The 17,042-nt window shown below is 32.9% G+C and overlaps 1 protein-coding gene across 2 annotated transcripts in view; it reads left to right on the forward strand.

The window, feature by feature from the left end:
* LOC127959389 (regulating synaptic membrane exocytosis protein 4-like) overlaps positions 1-17,042 on the forward strand; it is a 118,000-nt gene that overhangs the window by 95,749 nt on the left and 5,209 nt on the right. For both annotated transcript variants that reach the window (XM_052558553.1, XM_052558552.1), the window contains exons 2-5: positions 8,962-9,100; positions 16,086-16,198; positions 16,494-16,595; positions 16,850-16,989. In XM_052558553.1, coding sequence (XP_052414513.1) covers positions 8,962-9,100; positions 16,086-16,198; positions 16,494-16,595; positions 16,850-16,989 — 494 coding nt within the window. The remainder of the gene's footprint in view (positions 1-8,961; positions 9,101-16,085; positions 16,199-16,493; positions 16,596-16,849; positions 16,990-17,042) is intronic.

Here is a 17,042-nt window from a genome sequence, read left to right on the forward strand (position 1 = left end):
GGTCTGCCAGCTTTGTGTTGGCATATGCAGTCGGGAAGCACAGTGATACAATGACGTGCGTGAGCAAGAACAGATGGTTGTGCACAAATGCTCAGATGTACCTGCTGTCATGTCCTTTACTACAGTCTGGAAGTGAAAATAATGTCCTGGACTCTTATTTTGACCATCAGTAATCATTATGGGTTGTAAAAATCAGGTCCAGGCCACATTTCACCCCAAAATAAAGAGTAAAAAATATGAGAAACAATGAACCCCCTAACCCCCCCCCCCCCCCCCCCCCAACACACACACACAAACACAAGAAACATTTTTTTTTCTTTTTTGTAATATAATGTGTAATAGAAAGTGTATTAAGATTATTTTTTTGCATTGTGACATTATTTTATTTTATTAATTTTAACTATTATTCTGAAAAATAAATATAAATTGAATTTCAGTACTGTAACACAGTATTTTAGACATAATTTCCTTTATATAACCAAATATTTTTAAATATAATTTTAAAAACGATATCATGTAATACAAATATAAAACAAACCTTATATTTTATTTTTTATTTTAAGTTTGAAATGTCAAAGTAGACTGAAATAGTATTTTCTTGTAAAACAACAAAAACAAACAAACAAACAAACAAATTTTTTTTTACAACATTGAAAATTTTATATTTTCTTTTTTGCATTGTGACATTATTTTTTAACTATTCTTTATAATAAATGTCATTAAAATGTTACTCTTAAACTTTATGCATATAATTGCTTGGGTAAAAAACATCAATTATAATTGTTATTTTTAAGTTTAATTTTTTTTTTTTTTTTTTAGTTTTTATAGTGCATTGTCACTATTTTCTTGATGTTTTAACTATTCTGAACAATAAATACAATTAAAATCATATTATTGCAATACAGTATTTTAGGCTTAATTTTCTTTATGCAAAATATAACTTTTTTTTTTTTTTTAAGTTTGGGGTAAAATATGTCCCAGTTCTTGACAGTTTTTCATCAGATTCACCGTCATTCATCACTGGAACAAAATAATCACATTACCTAGAGCAGGGATTACTTCCAATAACTTTGAACTTTCATACTTAATTTATTCACTTGTGTAGTTAAATTGAAGAGTCAGTATATAAAATTACCATGAAAATTGCATAATGATGGAATAATTATATAACAGGTGTGCACTATTATAATACTAATCACCCATTGAAACAAATGAAGACCACAATAGAAAATCCTAACCAAACTTGCATTTGTTTTTAATATGCCGCATGGCAGAAGCATTCAGCGAGCACATCAGTTTAAGTAGCAGTTGACTTGTGTAGTAAATCACAGCGTGGTTCGTCTGTTTTATAGCATTTATATAAGCCACTCAGAGCAGATCTGCAGAACGAGACTGTTTGAAGCTTCACACAATTACTGCCGCCTACACGTTATGACTGAAGTATTTCAAACAACATCCGGTGGCCCACATTTTGAATGGACACATTGTCCTGAAAGGAAATTAATTCGGAGCTGTGGTGAACATGCAAGAAATATAGTTGGAGTCCGGCTTGTGTGTTCATTTCTGATCTTGTTTACCTCTCATCTCTACTCTTATATTATTTTTTAAGTATTTTATTGTAATTGTGGTTTTATTTATCGTTCTGCCAAATAATAAATACTAAAGAAGTGCAACAACTAAAAAAACACATGCCAAATATGCAACAGATACTAAAAAAAGCCTATCAAAATTTTATATTCTGTACAAAAGATTTTATTATTATTATTATTATTTAGAAATCAATACTTTTATTTAGCATGGACAAATTAGGTTGATCAGAAGTGACATTAAAGACATTGTGTTTTCTATTTCAAATAAATGCTGTTTTGAACTTTCTATTTATCAAAGAATTCTGAAAAAAAATCACTGTTTTTGCAAAAAATATTAGGCAGCATATCTGTTTTTAATATTGATAAGATTTTTTCTTTCTTTTTTTGAGAATGAAATCAGCTTATTATAATGATTTCTGAAGGATCATGTGACACTGAAGACTGGAGTAATGATGCTGAAACATCACAGGAATAAATTACATTTTAAAATATATTACAGTAGAAAATAGTCATTTTAAACTCTAATAATATTTCACATTATTACTGTTTTTACTGTATATTTGATCAAATAAATAGTGAACATGAAATCAAAATGTACTTTTTGCATTCCCGATCTTGTAAACGATGTTCAGTGCACAATATTATAAAAAAAAATGGTTTGTAATTGATTGGAAATGGATATGTCTTATTTTAGGCAGAGTGGTTTCATAGTACTGTTTTATATATTACTCTGAAAGCTGATTTCCGGTAAGATTTACTTATCCGTAGAGTTTCATTTAAGTAATGGATGGTATGATATATTATATGCACTCTTATCTCTTAATCAAAAATTCATACATCTCCAGAAACTTCTACATGTTTTAATATATTCAGATGGAAGGTTCTGAGGCAGTCTACGATCAAGTAATCTCTGGGTGAACATTATTGTAAACCATACACTCAAATGCTCAAATACCTTGATTAGCATAAATCTAACTGAATGAACTCCAGTTGAATTAGATATCCACAAACCACTCCCAACAAAACAAGACTTCACCCTTTTCATCTCGTTAAAAAACAAAAACAGGAATAGTTCACCCAAAAATGTTTCATTTGCTGAAGGTTTATTCATCCTCAGCCAATCCAAGATGTAGATTTGGAGAAATTTAGCATCACATCACTTGCTCACCAATGGATCCTCTGCAGTGAATGGGTGCCGTCAGAATGAGAGTCCAAACAGCTGATAAAAACATCACAATAATCCACAAGTAATCCACACCACTCCAGTCCAGTCCATCATTTTAACGTTTTAAGAAGCCAAAAGCTGCATGTTTGCAAGAAACAAATCCATCACTAAGACATTTTAAACTTTAAACCATTGCTTTTGCAGTGAGTCTATAATCTACTAACCACTTCCTCCAGTGAAAAAGTAAATCTCCTGTTGTCCTCTCACATTAAAATCCACCAACATATTTGTTTATAACTGTTTTGCCTTGTAAATAGAGCTTCAGATGGTATTTCTTTCCAGATTCAGACCAGATTACATTTTCACTGGAGAAGGCAATATTAGGTAACTTGGATTTTGAGGTAAAACGTCGTAATGATGGACTAATTTCTTACAAAAACACAACTTTTTGCTTCAGAAGATGTTAATTGATGGACTGGAGTGGTGTGAATTACTTATGATGTTTTTATCTGCTCTTTGGACTCTTATTCTGACGGCACCCATTTACTGCAGAAGACCCATTCTGAAATTACACAAAATTGTCAATTCACTGCTAATCAAATGAAGAAAATATATAAATTAGTTTACTATAGATATATTTAAATGAACAACAATAAATAAAAAAATAACTTGGATTATAACGCACAAGACAGATGTTTTAATCTAAAATCTGCCGTGAACAGACTCTTGTTTCTGGTCTGCAGCTACTGAAGCTCCAGTATGAAAAATCAAACTCATAAAATCCCAGAAATATCTCAGGTATATTAATATAACTCTCATATATTTGCTTCTGATAAATGACCTTCTGAGGTCATTTTCCCCCCTTGCATCCATTTATAGCTCAGATCAAAGCTGGGTTCTCTGTCTCCTGAAGCTCACGTCTCATTTAGCCTGCAGGCAAAACATCGGAGCTGAATTAGGGCAGTATTTGAGTAAATATTTGGCATGATTTTTGGCTGAGAAGGACGCATCTGTGTATGATCAGATCCTCCACTGTGATTAAACAGATGGGTTCTCATCCAACAACCAGCACATGATAAACACTTCAGTATTTTAGGCTTATTAAAGGATTTTAACACATTCATATGTGGAGCAGAGAGGGAAATGAGCATCCAAAAGCAACCCTTACATACTGTATCTAGGTTATTATAAAATAAAATTAAATAACATAATAAGAATGTTTTATAAGTATTTCGAAAAACTTTCTAGAAATTTCTAAGATTTTTCCACTGTGATTTAATAAACCTCAAAATGTGAACTTTACATGATAAAAACATGTCCAGGTTATAAAAAAAATACAAATATATATATATATATATATATATATATATATATATATATATATATATATATATATATATTCTATACAGGTCCACATTGGACACAGGCAACATTTATCATTTATATATATATATATATATATATATATATATATATATATATATATAAAATATATTCAATAAATTCAACTTGAAAATATATTCAAGTTACAGTTATATAACGAATATGGGCTTAAAGTGCACACTCTTAGGGGTTTATTTTGAGGGTATTCACATCAAAATTGGAGGAAAGGTTAAGAAATTTATATTCAATATTTTTGTTCAACCCCTTTAATTAAAGCTTAAAATCTGCACTTTAATTTAATCTTGATTGTTTTATTTTTAATTATGTTCTGATGGCATACTGAGCTGAAATTCTGAAAATTTTGAGAATCAAACCTAAAAATTGTACAGGAAAAAAATAAAATAAAATAAAATATTGCTATACAATAAAGACAACTGAAGAAATATCATGATGTGCATATTAAAAAAAAACATATCATGTTTTAGCTTCATATAAAGGGAAAGAAATAAGACATTTACAATTTCAGGTTTTGTAATAACCACGTCCATTAACAAGTAGTTATAGTAAAAGTAATTATAAAAACAGTCTTTTGCTTGGAAAATTGGCAAGAAAGAAAGGTCTGGATATTTGCTTCAAAAGCAGAAGCTGTGATTAGGGAGGGCAGAGGTCATAGCCTCAAACCAGGCGTCTATCAACATCACTGTAGATCAATAGGCCTCTAGTGCTACTGATTTATCAAAGAGTTAATAGGTAATTAAGGCAGGCTGGGGTAATGAGAGGTAATGGCATGATCGATAGCATAGACAAACCAGAAAACTGACACGCTCATTTAGACCACAATTAATGTCTGGCCTAATGATCTTCAGTAAGCTATGTTTAAATCAGACCGAACTTAAGAGCATGCTGTTCCTGTTAACCTGGGACTTGGGTAGAGACACAGCAAATCATGATGCTCTTAAAGACACTGGTCACACAAAAACTTAAAATATGTCGGTCATTTCTGCTGAAACACAAAATAAAATGTTCTTGGTGCCTGTTTTTTTTTTTTTTTACAGCTTTAAGCTCCAAAAAGGACATAAAAGTAGCTCATAAATAACCCTTTTTTTCTGTTTTGGAGCTTGAAAGTTCTTGATGGAAAATAATTTATCCTATTGTTAAATAAAATCAAATAAAATAGGTTCAGAACAACATGGCAGATAGTAAATGACAAAAAAAATAAAAAAAAAGAATTTATGGATGAGCCAATTAATTAAGTGAATGATGCACCTATATTTGCATTTAAATTAGCATATCACTCTTTAACAATAGGCTTTTATTGAAGATTTCGTCTTTAGTCTTATAATAGGTTTTTCTATAAGCCTCTTTGGTCTTGTATTCAAACTAAAATAAATTTGGATGCTCTGACAAGTGACAAGCATAGGTCATAAAGCACAAGCAAGATGAGATAGCAACTAAACGGGCTTATTAGAAAAGCCTCTTATTTCTTTCTTGTTCGATGTATATTCATGAATGTCACTTTGATTAATGAGTGTTGGCCATTCTGATAAATTGAGATACTTTATCTGTTGTCAGGGGATCCAGTCGCTGAGACCTTGTGGTTGCACAATACTTCACAGAACAGAGAACGCCTGTGAGATGTCCAGGGAACGGAAACATAACACTTACACAAGACATAATTAATGTCAAAATGAAGTATTTATAGTTAAAAATCACTGCTCATACTTATTTTAAAAAAAACTCTTAACTTGTGGTGGACAAAGTATCAAATATTTGAGTAGAAGTATACAGATATACCGAAAAAATATTAGCTTACTTCAGCAAAAGCATCAAGTAAGTAGACTACCCCGTAAGTCACCAGCTTTACTTAATTTTACTTTACTTTAGTTTTTTTTAAGCACTTCAGTATTAAAAGTAAAAGTACTGATCGGTGAATGTTTATTTTGTAATTATAACTTCTATACTTTTATATTCAATTATTTTACATTATATGATTTAGGCTATAAAAAACTAATGATCAGAATATCTGGGTGCTTTTCATACACACACAAAACTAAATGTGTGTTTAGAAACAATATAAAGCTCAAAATGTATAACATTTTAAGAAGAACTCCATGCAAACATACTGCTTTGACAATGGAGAAGATGCAGGAACATTAAGTATTATAGTACATTTTTACCAAAAAACTAACACGTTAAGCACTTCATACAGTCCGCTTAAACAGCTTGCCATTTCAAAAGAGATTTAGTTCCCAAACAATTGACATTCATGATTTTCATATAGTTACTTATTTTTCACGCCATCAATCACATATTCACCCAAGCTCCAAAGATCTCCCATTTTTGGGGTTATGGCTAGAAGGGATGCACCTATGGCCAAAAAACCATCAATGAATTACATTTTCTACCTATTAGATTGTGTTTTATTAACGTCTACACCTTCCCAATCCTAAACTCACTCCTTACAATAATGCAAAAATACAATGTGAACAAAATGATGCTATTTTGTTGTGCACATGCCCAGTAGATGCAGCTCTATCCCTTCAGCCTTTACTCGTTTTTCTGCTTATTTTGAGTCAGACTTGTGAATCCACTGAATTGTTTACTAGCGACTCACTCTGACTCAATGGTTTGAAACAGTGAGTTGTTGACTCGAATGGCTGCAATCCTCTCAGTCCAGTTTGCGAATGAATAATTCAGTGTGATTTGCAAACCGATTGAACCGGTTCACTGAAAAGAATCAGCTCGTTCATGAATCAGGCACCGATATCGCGTCTCAGAGCGGGTGGTGATTTCTCCAGTTCAAAATAGTGAGGTACGAAATGTTTTAAGAAATCTAGTGGAAAAAATTATGCTTTGAAATCTAGTGAAGGAAAGTTTCTCAAAATAAAAATATTCTGATAAAATACAGATACTTAGCTAATAAATGTACTTAAGTAGGCTAGTAAAAAATACTTTGTACCACTGCTCATAACTCATTTGAAATCATTAAACAACTCCCAAGAAACCACACAGCAGCATGTCAACAACCAATCAGAACGTGCCAACACTCTGGAGCTGTACATGTTAAAATCAAGTTTTACTGGGATTTGGCTGTTTGTGTGTGTGTGTGTGTGTGTGTGTTGATTTTATGAAAAGGTAAAATCACTTTTTCAGGCATGTTCCCCAAACATAAAAAGGCTAAAGAGAGAGAGATGCAGTGAAGCACAGTGCTATTGTCTCCCATAGCAACCCTGGCATTTCCAGTGCATTTCCTGATACATGATGTTCTGTTTTGGAAGGTTACACTGACATGCTAGTTAGCATGTGCCGAGTGCACCAGAAATGCAGGAACAGACAAAAGTGGAATGTATTTTTAGGAATGGCCTAACTAGGTCATGTGCTTCATGGCCAGGAGAAAGCTGTGAAAATGGCTGCTTTCCCATCACTGCAGAGAGTGTGGATCAAACGCATTTCAGCGGATAACATGCAGTTTTCAGAATTTTTTTTTTTTTATCAATCTCACTTGCTATTGCATTATGAAAAAAAACCCCACTGCATTATATATATATATATATATATATATATATATATATATTAAAAAACCCTGAATTTTAAATTAAAATATGCATTAATTAGCCATTGGAGAATATAAATAAGTTGATGATCAATGAAAAAAAAAAACAACATGAAATCAGTGGTGACTGAAAAATATTAATAGTAATTTTGATTTAAAAATAATATACTATAATTACAAAGTTTGGAGTCAGTACGATTTTAGTTTTATTTCTGAAAGAAATTAATACGTTTAGTCAGCAAGGATACATTGAATTGATCCATAGTGACATTTATGTTGTTATAAAATGTTTCTATTTCTAAACGTTCTATTCATCAAAAAAAAATTTTTAGTTTTTAACACAATTTCCACAAAACTGATAATAACTATACATGTTTCTTGAGCAGCAAATCAGCATATTAGAATGATTTCTGACGATCATGTGACTCTGAAGACTGGCGTAATAATGCTTAAAATTCAGCTTTCCATTATAGGAATAAATTACTTTTAAAAATAGAAAGCAGCTATTTTAAATTGCAATAATATTTCACTATATTATTTTTACTGTATTTTTACTAAATAACTGCAGCCTTGGTGAGCATAGAGACTTTTTTCAAAAACATTTGAAAAAATCTTATCGACCCCAAACATTTGAACGATGGTTAATACAGTAAATATATATTCCTCTCAGAAAGGGTTGTGGACATGTTGTTGACTTATATAAAGTGCATGCAAAAAAATGAGTACCAAAACAATTATGAGATGACATTCAGCTTTGCAATGACTCGGAAACAAATTCTCTGAATAGAAATATATTCATGAGGTCATGGGCTAGTAAACCGATCAGTCTGCGGCTGATCCCCTTCACCTTTACTAGGAAAAGTCCGGGCTTTGTGAATCTGTTCTCTAAGCCTTCTGAGTTCAATAAGGCACCACATACTTGAATTATACAAGAAGATTATATTTTTCAAAGGATTTATTTTTTATACAACCAGTGCTCTACCTGGCGGCAATGTTATCAAGTCATATCATTTTTATTCAGTCTGATATGGAGAGAATTTGATATAACTTGCTTTTTCCAATGCCTTTGCTGCTCAGGCAGAAATATAAGAATAACATGGATATTTCAGAATAACCTGTCCCACACAGTTTGTGCTATAGACATGATATATGATATCATAGAATTATACTGAAGAGGGACTAAGAGATTAAGTTCCAGTAAGAACCACCTAGAAACTTCTTATGAATTAAATGTTGGTTTGGTGAACTTACGTTATCTTTTTTTGTTGCAGACCCAGAGGGCCGCAGGTTAAAGGGCATCCAGAGGAGTACAGAGACAGGGCTGGCCGTAGAGATGCCCAGCCGTACGGTCCGGCAGGCGAGCCACGAGTCCATCGAGGACAGTATGAACAGCTATGGCTCGGAGGGAAAGTGAGTATTATAAATCAGTACTTTTCAAAATACTACATTTCTTTTAAAAAAATGACCCCAAAATTACATGCAAAATTGGGGTTTGAGTTTGTTTCTTCACTGGAACAGATTTGGAGAAATTTTTGCATTGCATCACTTGGTCACCAATGGATCCTCTGCAGTGAATGGGTGCCATCAGAATGAGACTGCCGATAAAAACATCACAAAAATTCACAAGTAATCCACACAACTCCAGATCATCAGTTAACATCCAGTGAAGTGAAAAGCTGCGTGTTTGTAAGAAACTAATCTATCATTAAGACACTACCCTCACATCTGGATTCTGGGTTCATAATCCATAATAACGCTTCCTCTAGTAAAAATCTAACAACAAAATGCACTGATATATTTTTAGGACATTTTTAAACGGTGCTTGATCTGTGCATATTTCACTCCTGATTCTGATAAGACGACTTTTTCACTGAAGAAAGCAATATTATGGATATGAAGTTTTGAATGTTTTTTTAAACATTTTAATAATGGATTTGATGGACTGGAGTGGCGTGGATTACTTGTGGATTATTGGGATGGCACCCATTCACTAATATTATAGAAATAACCATTATCACAATGAGGACTCACTTTAAATGTACAAAAATCAATACTGGCTGCTTCCTCTCAAACTGAAGAAGCCTAACAAATATAGAGTCTGTTATTTTGTTTGTTATCAGCTTGATCGGGTGATACATTTGATGGGATAAATATAGCAAAAGTGTTATATTACATTGTGGAAAGGTGCAGGTGAGATGAGAAAATTGCTTTAGAAATCTTCCACTGTACACTGCCTTTGGATATATTCAACTACATGTTTCATCCAGACAAATCAATCTTTCTTTCTTTCTTTCTCTCTCTTTTTTTAAATTCCCATAAGTTACATAACCAACCATATGAACCCCTCTTCTTCTCAGTAATAAACTTTTTCTGTGCTGGCTCCATTTCTGAATGAAATCCAGAGTTCAGACCTTCTGTGTTGATGTACTGTAAACTCATTTCAGATCTGGACACTGTCTGGAGTGTCACATCAAAGCTACAGGTTTTGAGTTTTGCGTGATGCAGTCTTGTTTTAGCTCTGTGGAGGACAAAAGATGTTTAGCTTTAATTCCAATGTGCCAAACCGTTTTGCGCAAGTTTGGATACATAAATGGAGAAGATATCTGCTTTGGGTTTGTTTGAACCAGGGCTATAAAAAAGATTCCCATTCACTAGACAATAGCATTAGAAAAAGACAAACAAACATTGAAAAAATATATTTTATTTCAGTTAGTTGCCAAGTTGCACAATAATTTAATTAAAGTACAATTTAAACTATTTTTATTTTTCTTAATGCATTAACAACCATTTACCGTGGCCCAAAACTATTTGGATAGGCATGAATGACACTGCATTGGATAATAAAATATCAAAGCAAGTGGTATTTGTTTTAAAGAAAGATTGCACTAGTAGCTACACATTTCATACAAAACATGATGATATGAACAATAGATATTTGGTTCAAAATAAAGACCAAAATGAGGATGCGAGATAATATAAACTTTAAAGATACCCATGAAGATTTTTCAGACAAATCCATTAAAATAAGAACCACTCATTAATGACAAAAACTTCTGAAATGTGCCTGTAATTCACTTCAAAACAACATGTTGGGTTACATAATTATAACGTTATGCTCGACCGCAGTCTATACTGCATTAATTTCCCCTCAAACGCTTTGTCCAATACCCAGCGCTCCATTAGAAATTCACAAACAAGACAAAAACTCCCCGCAAACCTTACGTAATGTAGTTGGATGCTCTTCCTGTGCAGCTCCATCATGGGAGTAAAATCCAGCCCAATTCAGCGGGATTACTGCGCAGTTTATGGAGCGTGGGGATTACAGTTTTGGCTACCACTGCTGAAGATATTTGACCATATTACATTGCATCTTATGCATCTTATGAATACATAACAGAGTAAAATGTATTTTACATAAACACTCACTGTCATTCTGGGCTTTGACAAACAACTGTGATGGAAAGTCATAAAGAGAGGCTGATTTAATGCAGTGGCTTTTTTTTTTTCTTCTTTCTGTAATATGTATTCAATATCTAGTGTTTATTTTATTTGTTTCCATTAGATATTGTTTTTAAATTGCCTTTTTTTTTGCCTTTAAATACTTTAAATGTTACAAGATCAAACAACTGTACCAAAAAGTTATAAAACAATTTAAAAACATTTAAAAATAGAAAAACTTTACAAAGCATTAAGGAGCATTATTAAACCATTACAAACTAGGATTAAACATAATATGAAAAGTTATAAAATATTATGAAATGTAAATAAAAAAAATAATGGGGCTTGCAAAAATTACTAAAACATAAAGTACAAAATATTAAAATATTACAGAGCATTATTTCTATGCAGTTTTCGCTTACAAAATCTTAAATTTAAATTCAATTTATAGTATATTTTCTCAAAACACATTGCAAATCTTACAAAGATCAATAGATTTAAAGTAGTGTACATTTACAATACAAGTGAGCAGCAATTGTTGTACAGGTATACAAGCATCTTTACAGTGGTTTAATAGGTGATTTTGCTAAATAATAGTATGAATCTGATCCACTTTCTCTGATACTCTTACAAAAAAATCTAATTTTTTTGCATCTCTGACCTCCACAGCTCCAACTTTTGTCAATAAAAAAAAGTCTTATTTGGTGAGCAAGAAGAGCGAAAGAGGTCACATTACTGACATTTATGTAATGGACCTGTCAAAATGCCCTAGAAAGCTGAAAGCAGCAATCTAATGCCCTAATTATAATGCCAAAAGCAGAACTGCTCATACTGCATGGACCAAAAATATAATCACATTAAATGTCCTGAATAAAATATATTCTTTTAAACAGCCAGAAACTGAAATGCAGTGACATAAATATGAGTGCAAAAGTGAATGCCCTCACGTTCACACAGGTCTCCTATAGCAAAAAATAACCACTGGTTTGACATTTGACACCCCCCAAAAAATGTCCAAATACTTCATTATAAACAGTATATCTGATTTATTTATTTATTTTTATTTAAATCCTAGCAAATGTATTTTTGTGAAATGATTTGCATGAATGAAATGAAATGATGTTCTGTCCTTCTTTAAAATGCTATTTCATATTAAGTAAAATTCATACATTACATGCAAGTGTCCAAATACTTTTTGGGCCTCTGTAGAAAATGAAGATGTTGAGATCGATATTCAATAATTTCTCAAATAGAAAAGATAAAAATCTGAGAGATATAAATATAATTGAATATCAGTTTGTCTTCATGTTAGTTATTATAATTAACTAAAACCATAAAAAAAAGAAAAAAAAAAAGAAAAATAAAAAAAACTTTTATTTTTTAGTTTAATTTGATATTCTAACATAATAATAAAAAAAATACATTTGATATATAATTATATATTTAAATAAAAACTGTATAGACAAAAACACAGCAAATTTAAATTTGACCTAAAATTAAAAAGTAAATAGAAAAATAAACACTAATACAAAATATTGCTAAAAACTATAACAGTATCTCACTGATACTAAAATAACACGGTCTCCACGTCATTTAAAAATAAGTCTGCACTCTATTTCAGATGCATAAACATTTCCCACATACCTTTCACTTTTTCCAGAAAACAATAACTCTTGTACTTGCATGCAGGAACAGAGCATCTGGTTAAAATGTTTGCATGCAATGAATACCAGAGCGCCAGAAGAACAGCATGGAGACAGTGATATATAAAGCAATAGAGCGCAGTGCACTGAGATGCCATGATTAACACATAACACAGACAAATGTTTATTCGAGTGACATCAAGAATGTGGTGTGTAATATGTGGAGCGGTGATAGGTGTATTTGTCACTCTCCGAAGCGTTTGTAGTAATGCGTGTGTGTTTACTGCTGACGCCAGTGCACGCAGGGGCCAGTGACTAATATTGACTCTCCGTTTTGCCAGAAAAAATGATGAAATGTCACATGTGAGAGAAGAAGAGGGGAAAGGAAAAATGAACATTCTGTCATCATCTACTCATCCTCAAACCCAAACCCAACTGTCATTCTTCAGTGGAACACAAACAGAGATGTTTTGAAGAAATTGCACACAGCTTGTGACCACAGCTGTCAAATTTTGGTCCGAATAATGAACAAAATACAGGAAAAGACCTTAAAAGTAGTCTGACTTGTGTGTCTTTTTCCTAGTCTTCTGAAGCCATATGATATAACTTTGTGAGATGAACAGATGGAGAGAAAGTTGTTTTCAAAATCAGTTCGCTTGGCTGCCATCTTTCAGCAGCTATTTTTTATCCAAGTACTGCTCCTGTTTACTTGAATAGGAAAATCAGAACCTACAATATGTCTAGATTTTGTTTCAATAACAAATTTTAATTCAGCAATACATTTTGACAACAATGGCATCACACATTTCGCTTTTTTAGGTTAAATTGTGCTTAAAAATTTTTTTTGGTAAAAATATAAATAATGATAATATATGTGTGTGTGTGTGTATTTTCTATATTTCTATTTCTATATTTTCTATTTTTATTTCTTAATTAGCCTTTATTTGTCTCATTTACCGTTTCGGGTCAGTAAGAATGTTCGAACGTTTCTAGACATCTCAAGGCTTAATTTTTTTGATGAAAAATACAATAAAAACAGTATTATTATTCTAATTATGAGGTATTTTTATCATTCAAAATAACTTTTTCTATTGGAATGCTTAATATACTTTTTTCAGGATTACTATAAAAAATGTAAAAAAAAAATAAAAATAAAAAATAAACAACAAACAGCACTTATTTGAAATATACATCTTTTTAACATTTATAAATGAATTTGCTGTAATTTTTTTTTATCACTTTAATGCACCCTTGCTGAATAAAAGTATTATACTGTATAATAGTGTATAGGTATATAAAAAAAGCGAAATTTACTAAATATGTAACACTGCATAAAATATTAAGTCTTCTTTTCAACATTGCTATTCAAATCATATGAAAAAAAAGATATGTTCTCTGAAAACAAGTCTTAATATTTTATGCAGCTTTTTGTATCAAGTAAAATTATTTTCTTAATCTTTTAACTGAAAGATTTGGGAAATAAGTTGTATGGTCCACTTTTCTGATTCTAATGTAGTTATATGGACTGTGTGGGACGATTCTCCGTTTGTGTTCCAAAAGGCTTTGGAGTGACATCTTGAGAGTAAATGATGACTGTTCCTTGAAGAACAGAGAGACGAGTGGATAGAGACACCAGACGAGAGACTAAATGATGAACTAGATATTGACGTGGGACAAAGAGACAGGATGGAGTGAAAAACGAGCAAAAGAACAAGGCGGCGATGAAAATGGCATCTCTTGGGATGCTCGGTCTGACTATTAGGCATCAGGATTGTCTGGACCCTACCAAAAGCATTTAAAAAATAAACCTGTGTGGAGACGGCAAGCGAAAGAGACAGAGCCGGGAATGGGTGGAGGGGCACTGGAGAGAATCGAGGTCAGACCGCATGAAAGAAAATTAATTATGAATCCGTCCACATTAGTGTGGAGGATTATTGAGAACAAACACACAGGAAGGGGAATGGAGAAAGGAGGGAGATACGTTTTGAAAGGAGGACTGAAGGAGAGCAAGAGAACGACAGTCATGTAGAGCACCAAGGTTAGCTTTTTAAAATCAATATACAAATATATATTAATAAAGAAGAAATGTGACATTTTTGTGCAGAACTGCAAAAACGACTGACTATTTTTGAACAGGTTTTCTGAAGACTCACCCCTCATCTGCCATTGGTCTGTCAAAACATTTAGAATGTAAAAACACCTTATGGGTGGTCACGTTTGCTCAAACACACACCCTTTTGCCTTCTTTGGCCCCATTTTTATTTTGCTTGCAAAAGGAAAACACACTTTTTTTCATTACAACCTGTTTCTGTATCTAAAAATGATCTCGTTACAACAACAACAACAAAAAAATTAGACCTAATTGATCTGATCCGAGCACAAGCGGCTGCCTTCTGTCAAAGTGAAAACCTATGATTTGCAATATGGGATTCTTCACCTGTGTAGATAGCTAAAATGAAGTCCGTTTCCTTAAGAAGATCTAGCTAAAGAGTAAAAAAGAAATTACATATAAAAAGAAAAATAAGAGGTTGATAAAGTAGCATTGCTTCGTAAGTGAGACAAACAGGTACATGGCTATTTTCATTTTATTGTAATATAATATAATATTATAATTTATTATAATATAATAAATTAGGAATTTTAAGATCTTGTTGGTGTCGTTTAAGGCTTAGAATTCCTTCTTGAAGATGTTTTAGTGGGAATTCATCTGAAAAATCATTCCAGAAGGCTGATGAAAAAGTGGACAGTCACTGTTGTGCTATTAGATGAAGGCCAGACCTCCTGTTTCGAGAGGTCATGAGGGTGAATATGACACGGAGCATGCGGCTCATCTCCTGAAAACACACACAGTACACTGAAGTGATGAATTTTTGCTGTCTCAAATCTGCCTGTAGGAGCAGGAAAGCAGTGTGATTATATGCGTGTGCGCTGGCCACTATCAGAGCTGAGCTTCACTGTCAGTCATATAGGCTGTCTATCTTCATTACGTAAAAGAGAAGTGCCTTCCGCCCATCGATCCCGTCCCATCACAGAGCCATGCTGTTATCACTTCAGTCATCGCAGAGTGAAGGAAACCGTCATAATATGTGTCATGCACGCTCATATGATGTCAGTCTTCAAAGCCATCACAAGCAACACACACACACACACACACACACACACACACATGCTTAATTCAGGCTGTCAGTACTCAAACATGCTCTACATTATTTTAATGTTCCATCCAGCAGACAGACTCTAGCACTCAATAATGTATATTATGAATAAAATGAGTTAACTTCCACAGTAACACTTTGCCGTTTTCTTCCCTTTAGTCTGAACTACAGTGGAATGTGTTTGGCATCAGACGCCCAGTTTAGTGACTTTCTGGATGGGATGGGACCTGCTCAGTTTGTGGGCAGACAGACACTAGCTACAACTTCAATGGGTGAGTGCACTTCTACATCACATGTAGTTCAAGTCAACAGGCTATAATTTGTCCTTTTCTTTTACGGACAGAAAGATTAGCCATTTAAAATATTTTTTTTTAGTAAATACATTTTTGTTAGTTGTTCATTATTAGTTCATGTTAACTAATGTGGATCTAATGTTAACAAAGGGAACTGTATTACCAACATATTAAAATAACTACGATCAACACAATGCTTTTCAAAAAGAGAGAAATAATGTCACTCGCCCACGTGTCACTTGACGCTCGTTAACGTGGATATTAATGTGTGCAGGAGATGTTGAGATCGGTCTGATGGAGAGGAACGGACAGCTGGAGGTGGAGATCATTCAGGCTCGAGGACTCATCATGAAGCCCGGATCTAAGGGCCCTCCAGGTGAGCCAAATCTGACTGCAAATAATTATAGATTGGTTTTCAAATACACAAGTTTCTCACAAGATTGTTCTCTTTTTTTTATCTGAGCATTCATTATCCAAAAGCGAGCATGTGTGTTTGGAAAAAAGACAGAAAACTGAAAAAAGACGTCTTATTCAGTGGCTCTTCAAAGTGGCTTTCAATATCTTGTGGATTTCAAGGATGCCGTTTGAATTATTGTATTTTTGTGTTTTGTTTCCTTCTTCCCTTTTCAGCGGCCTACATTAAAGTCTACCTTCTGGAAAATGGCATCTGCATTGCCAAGAAGAAGACAAAGTCTGTCCGGAAATCATTAGATCCCCTTTACAACCAAGTCCTTGTTTTTTCAGAGAGCCCGCAGGGAAAGGTTGTACAGGTAAACTCCATTTTTACCTTTAATGAAGACAATCAGGGTTACTTGTGTAAAAC

This window comes from Carassius gibelio, chromosome B6, assembly GCF_023724105.1.
Source record: "Carassius gibelio isolate Cgi1373 ecotype wild population from Czech Republic chromosome B6, carGib1.2-hapl.c, whole genome shotgun sequence".
In the NCBI taxonomy this organism is placed as follows: Eukaryota; Metazoa; Chordata; class Actinopteri; order Cypriniformes; family Cyprinidae; genus Carassius; species Carassius gibelio.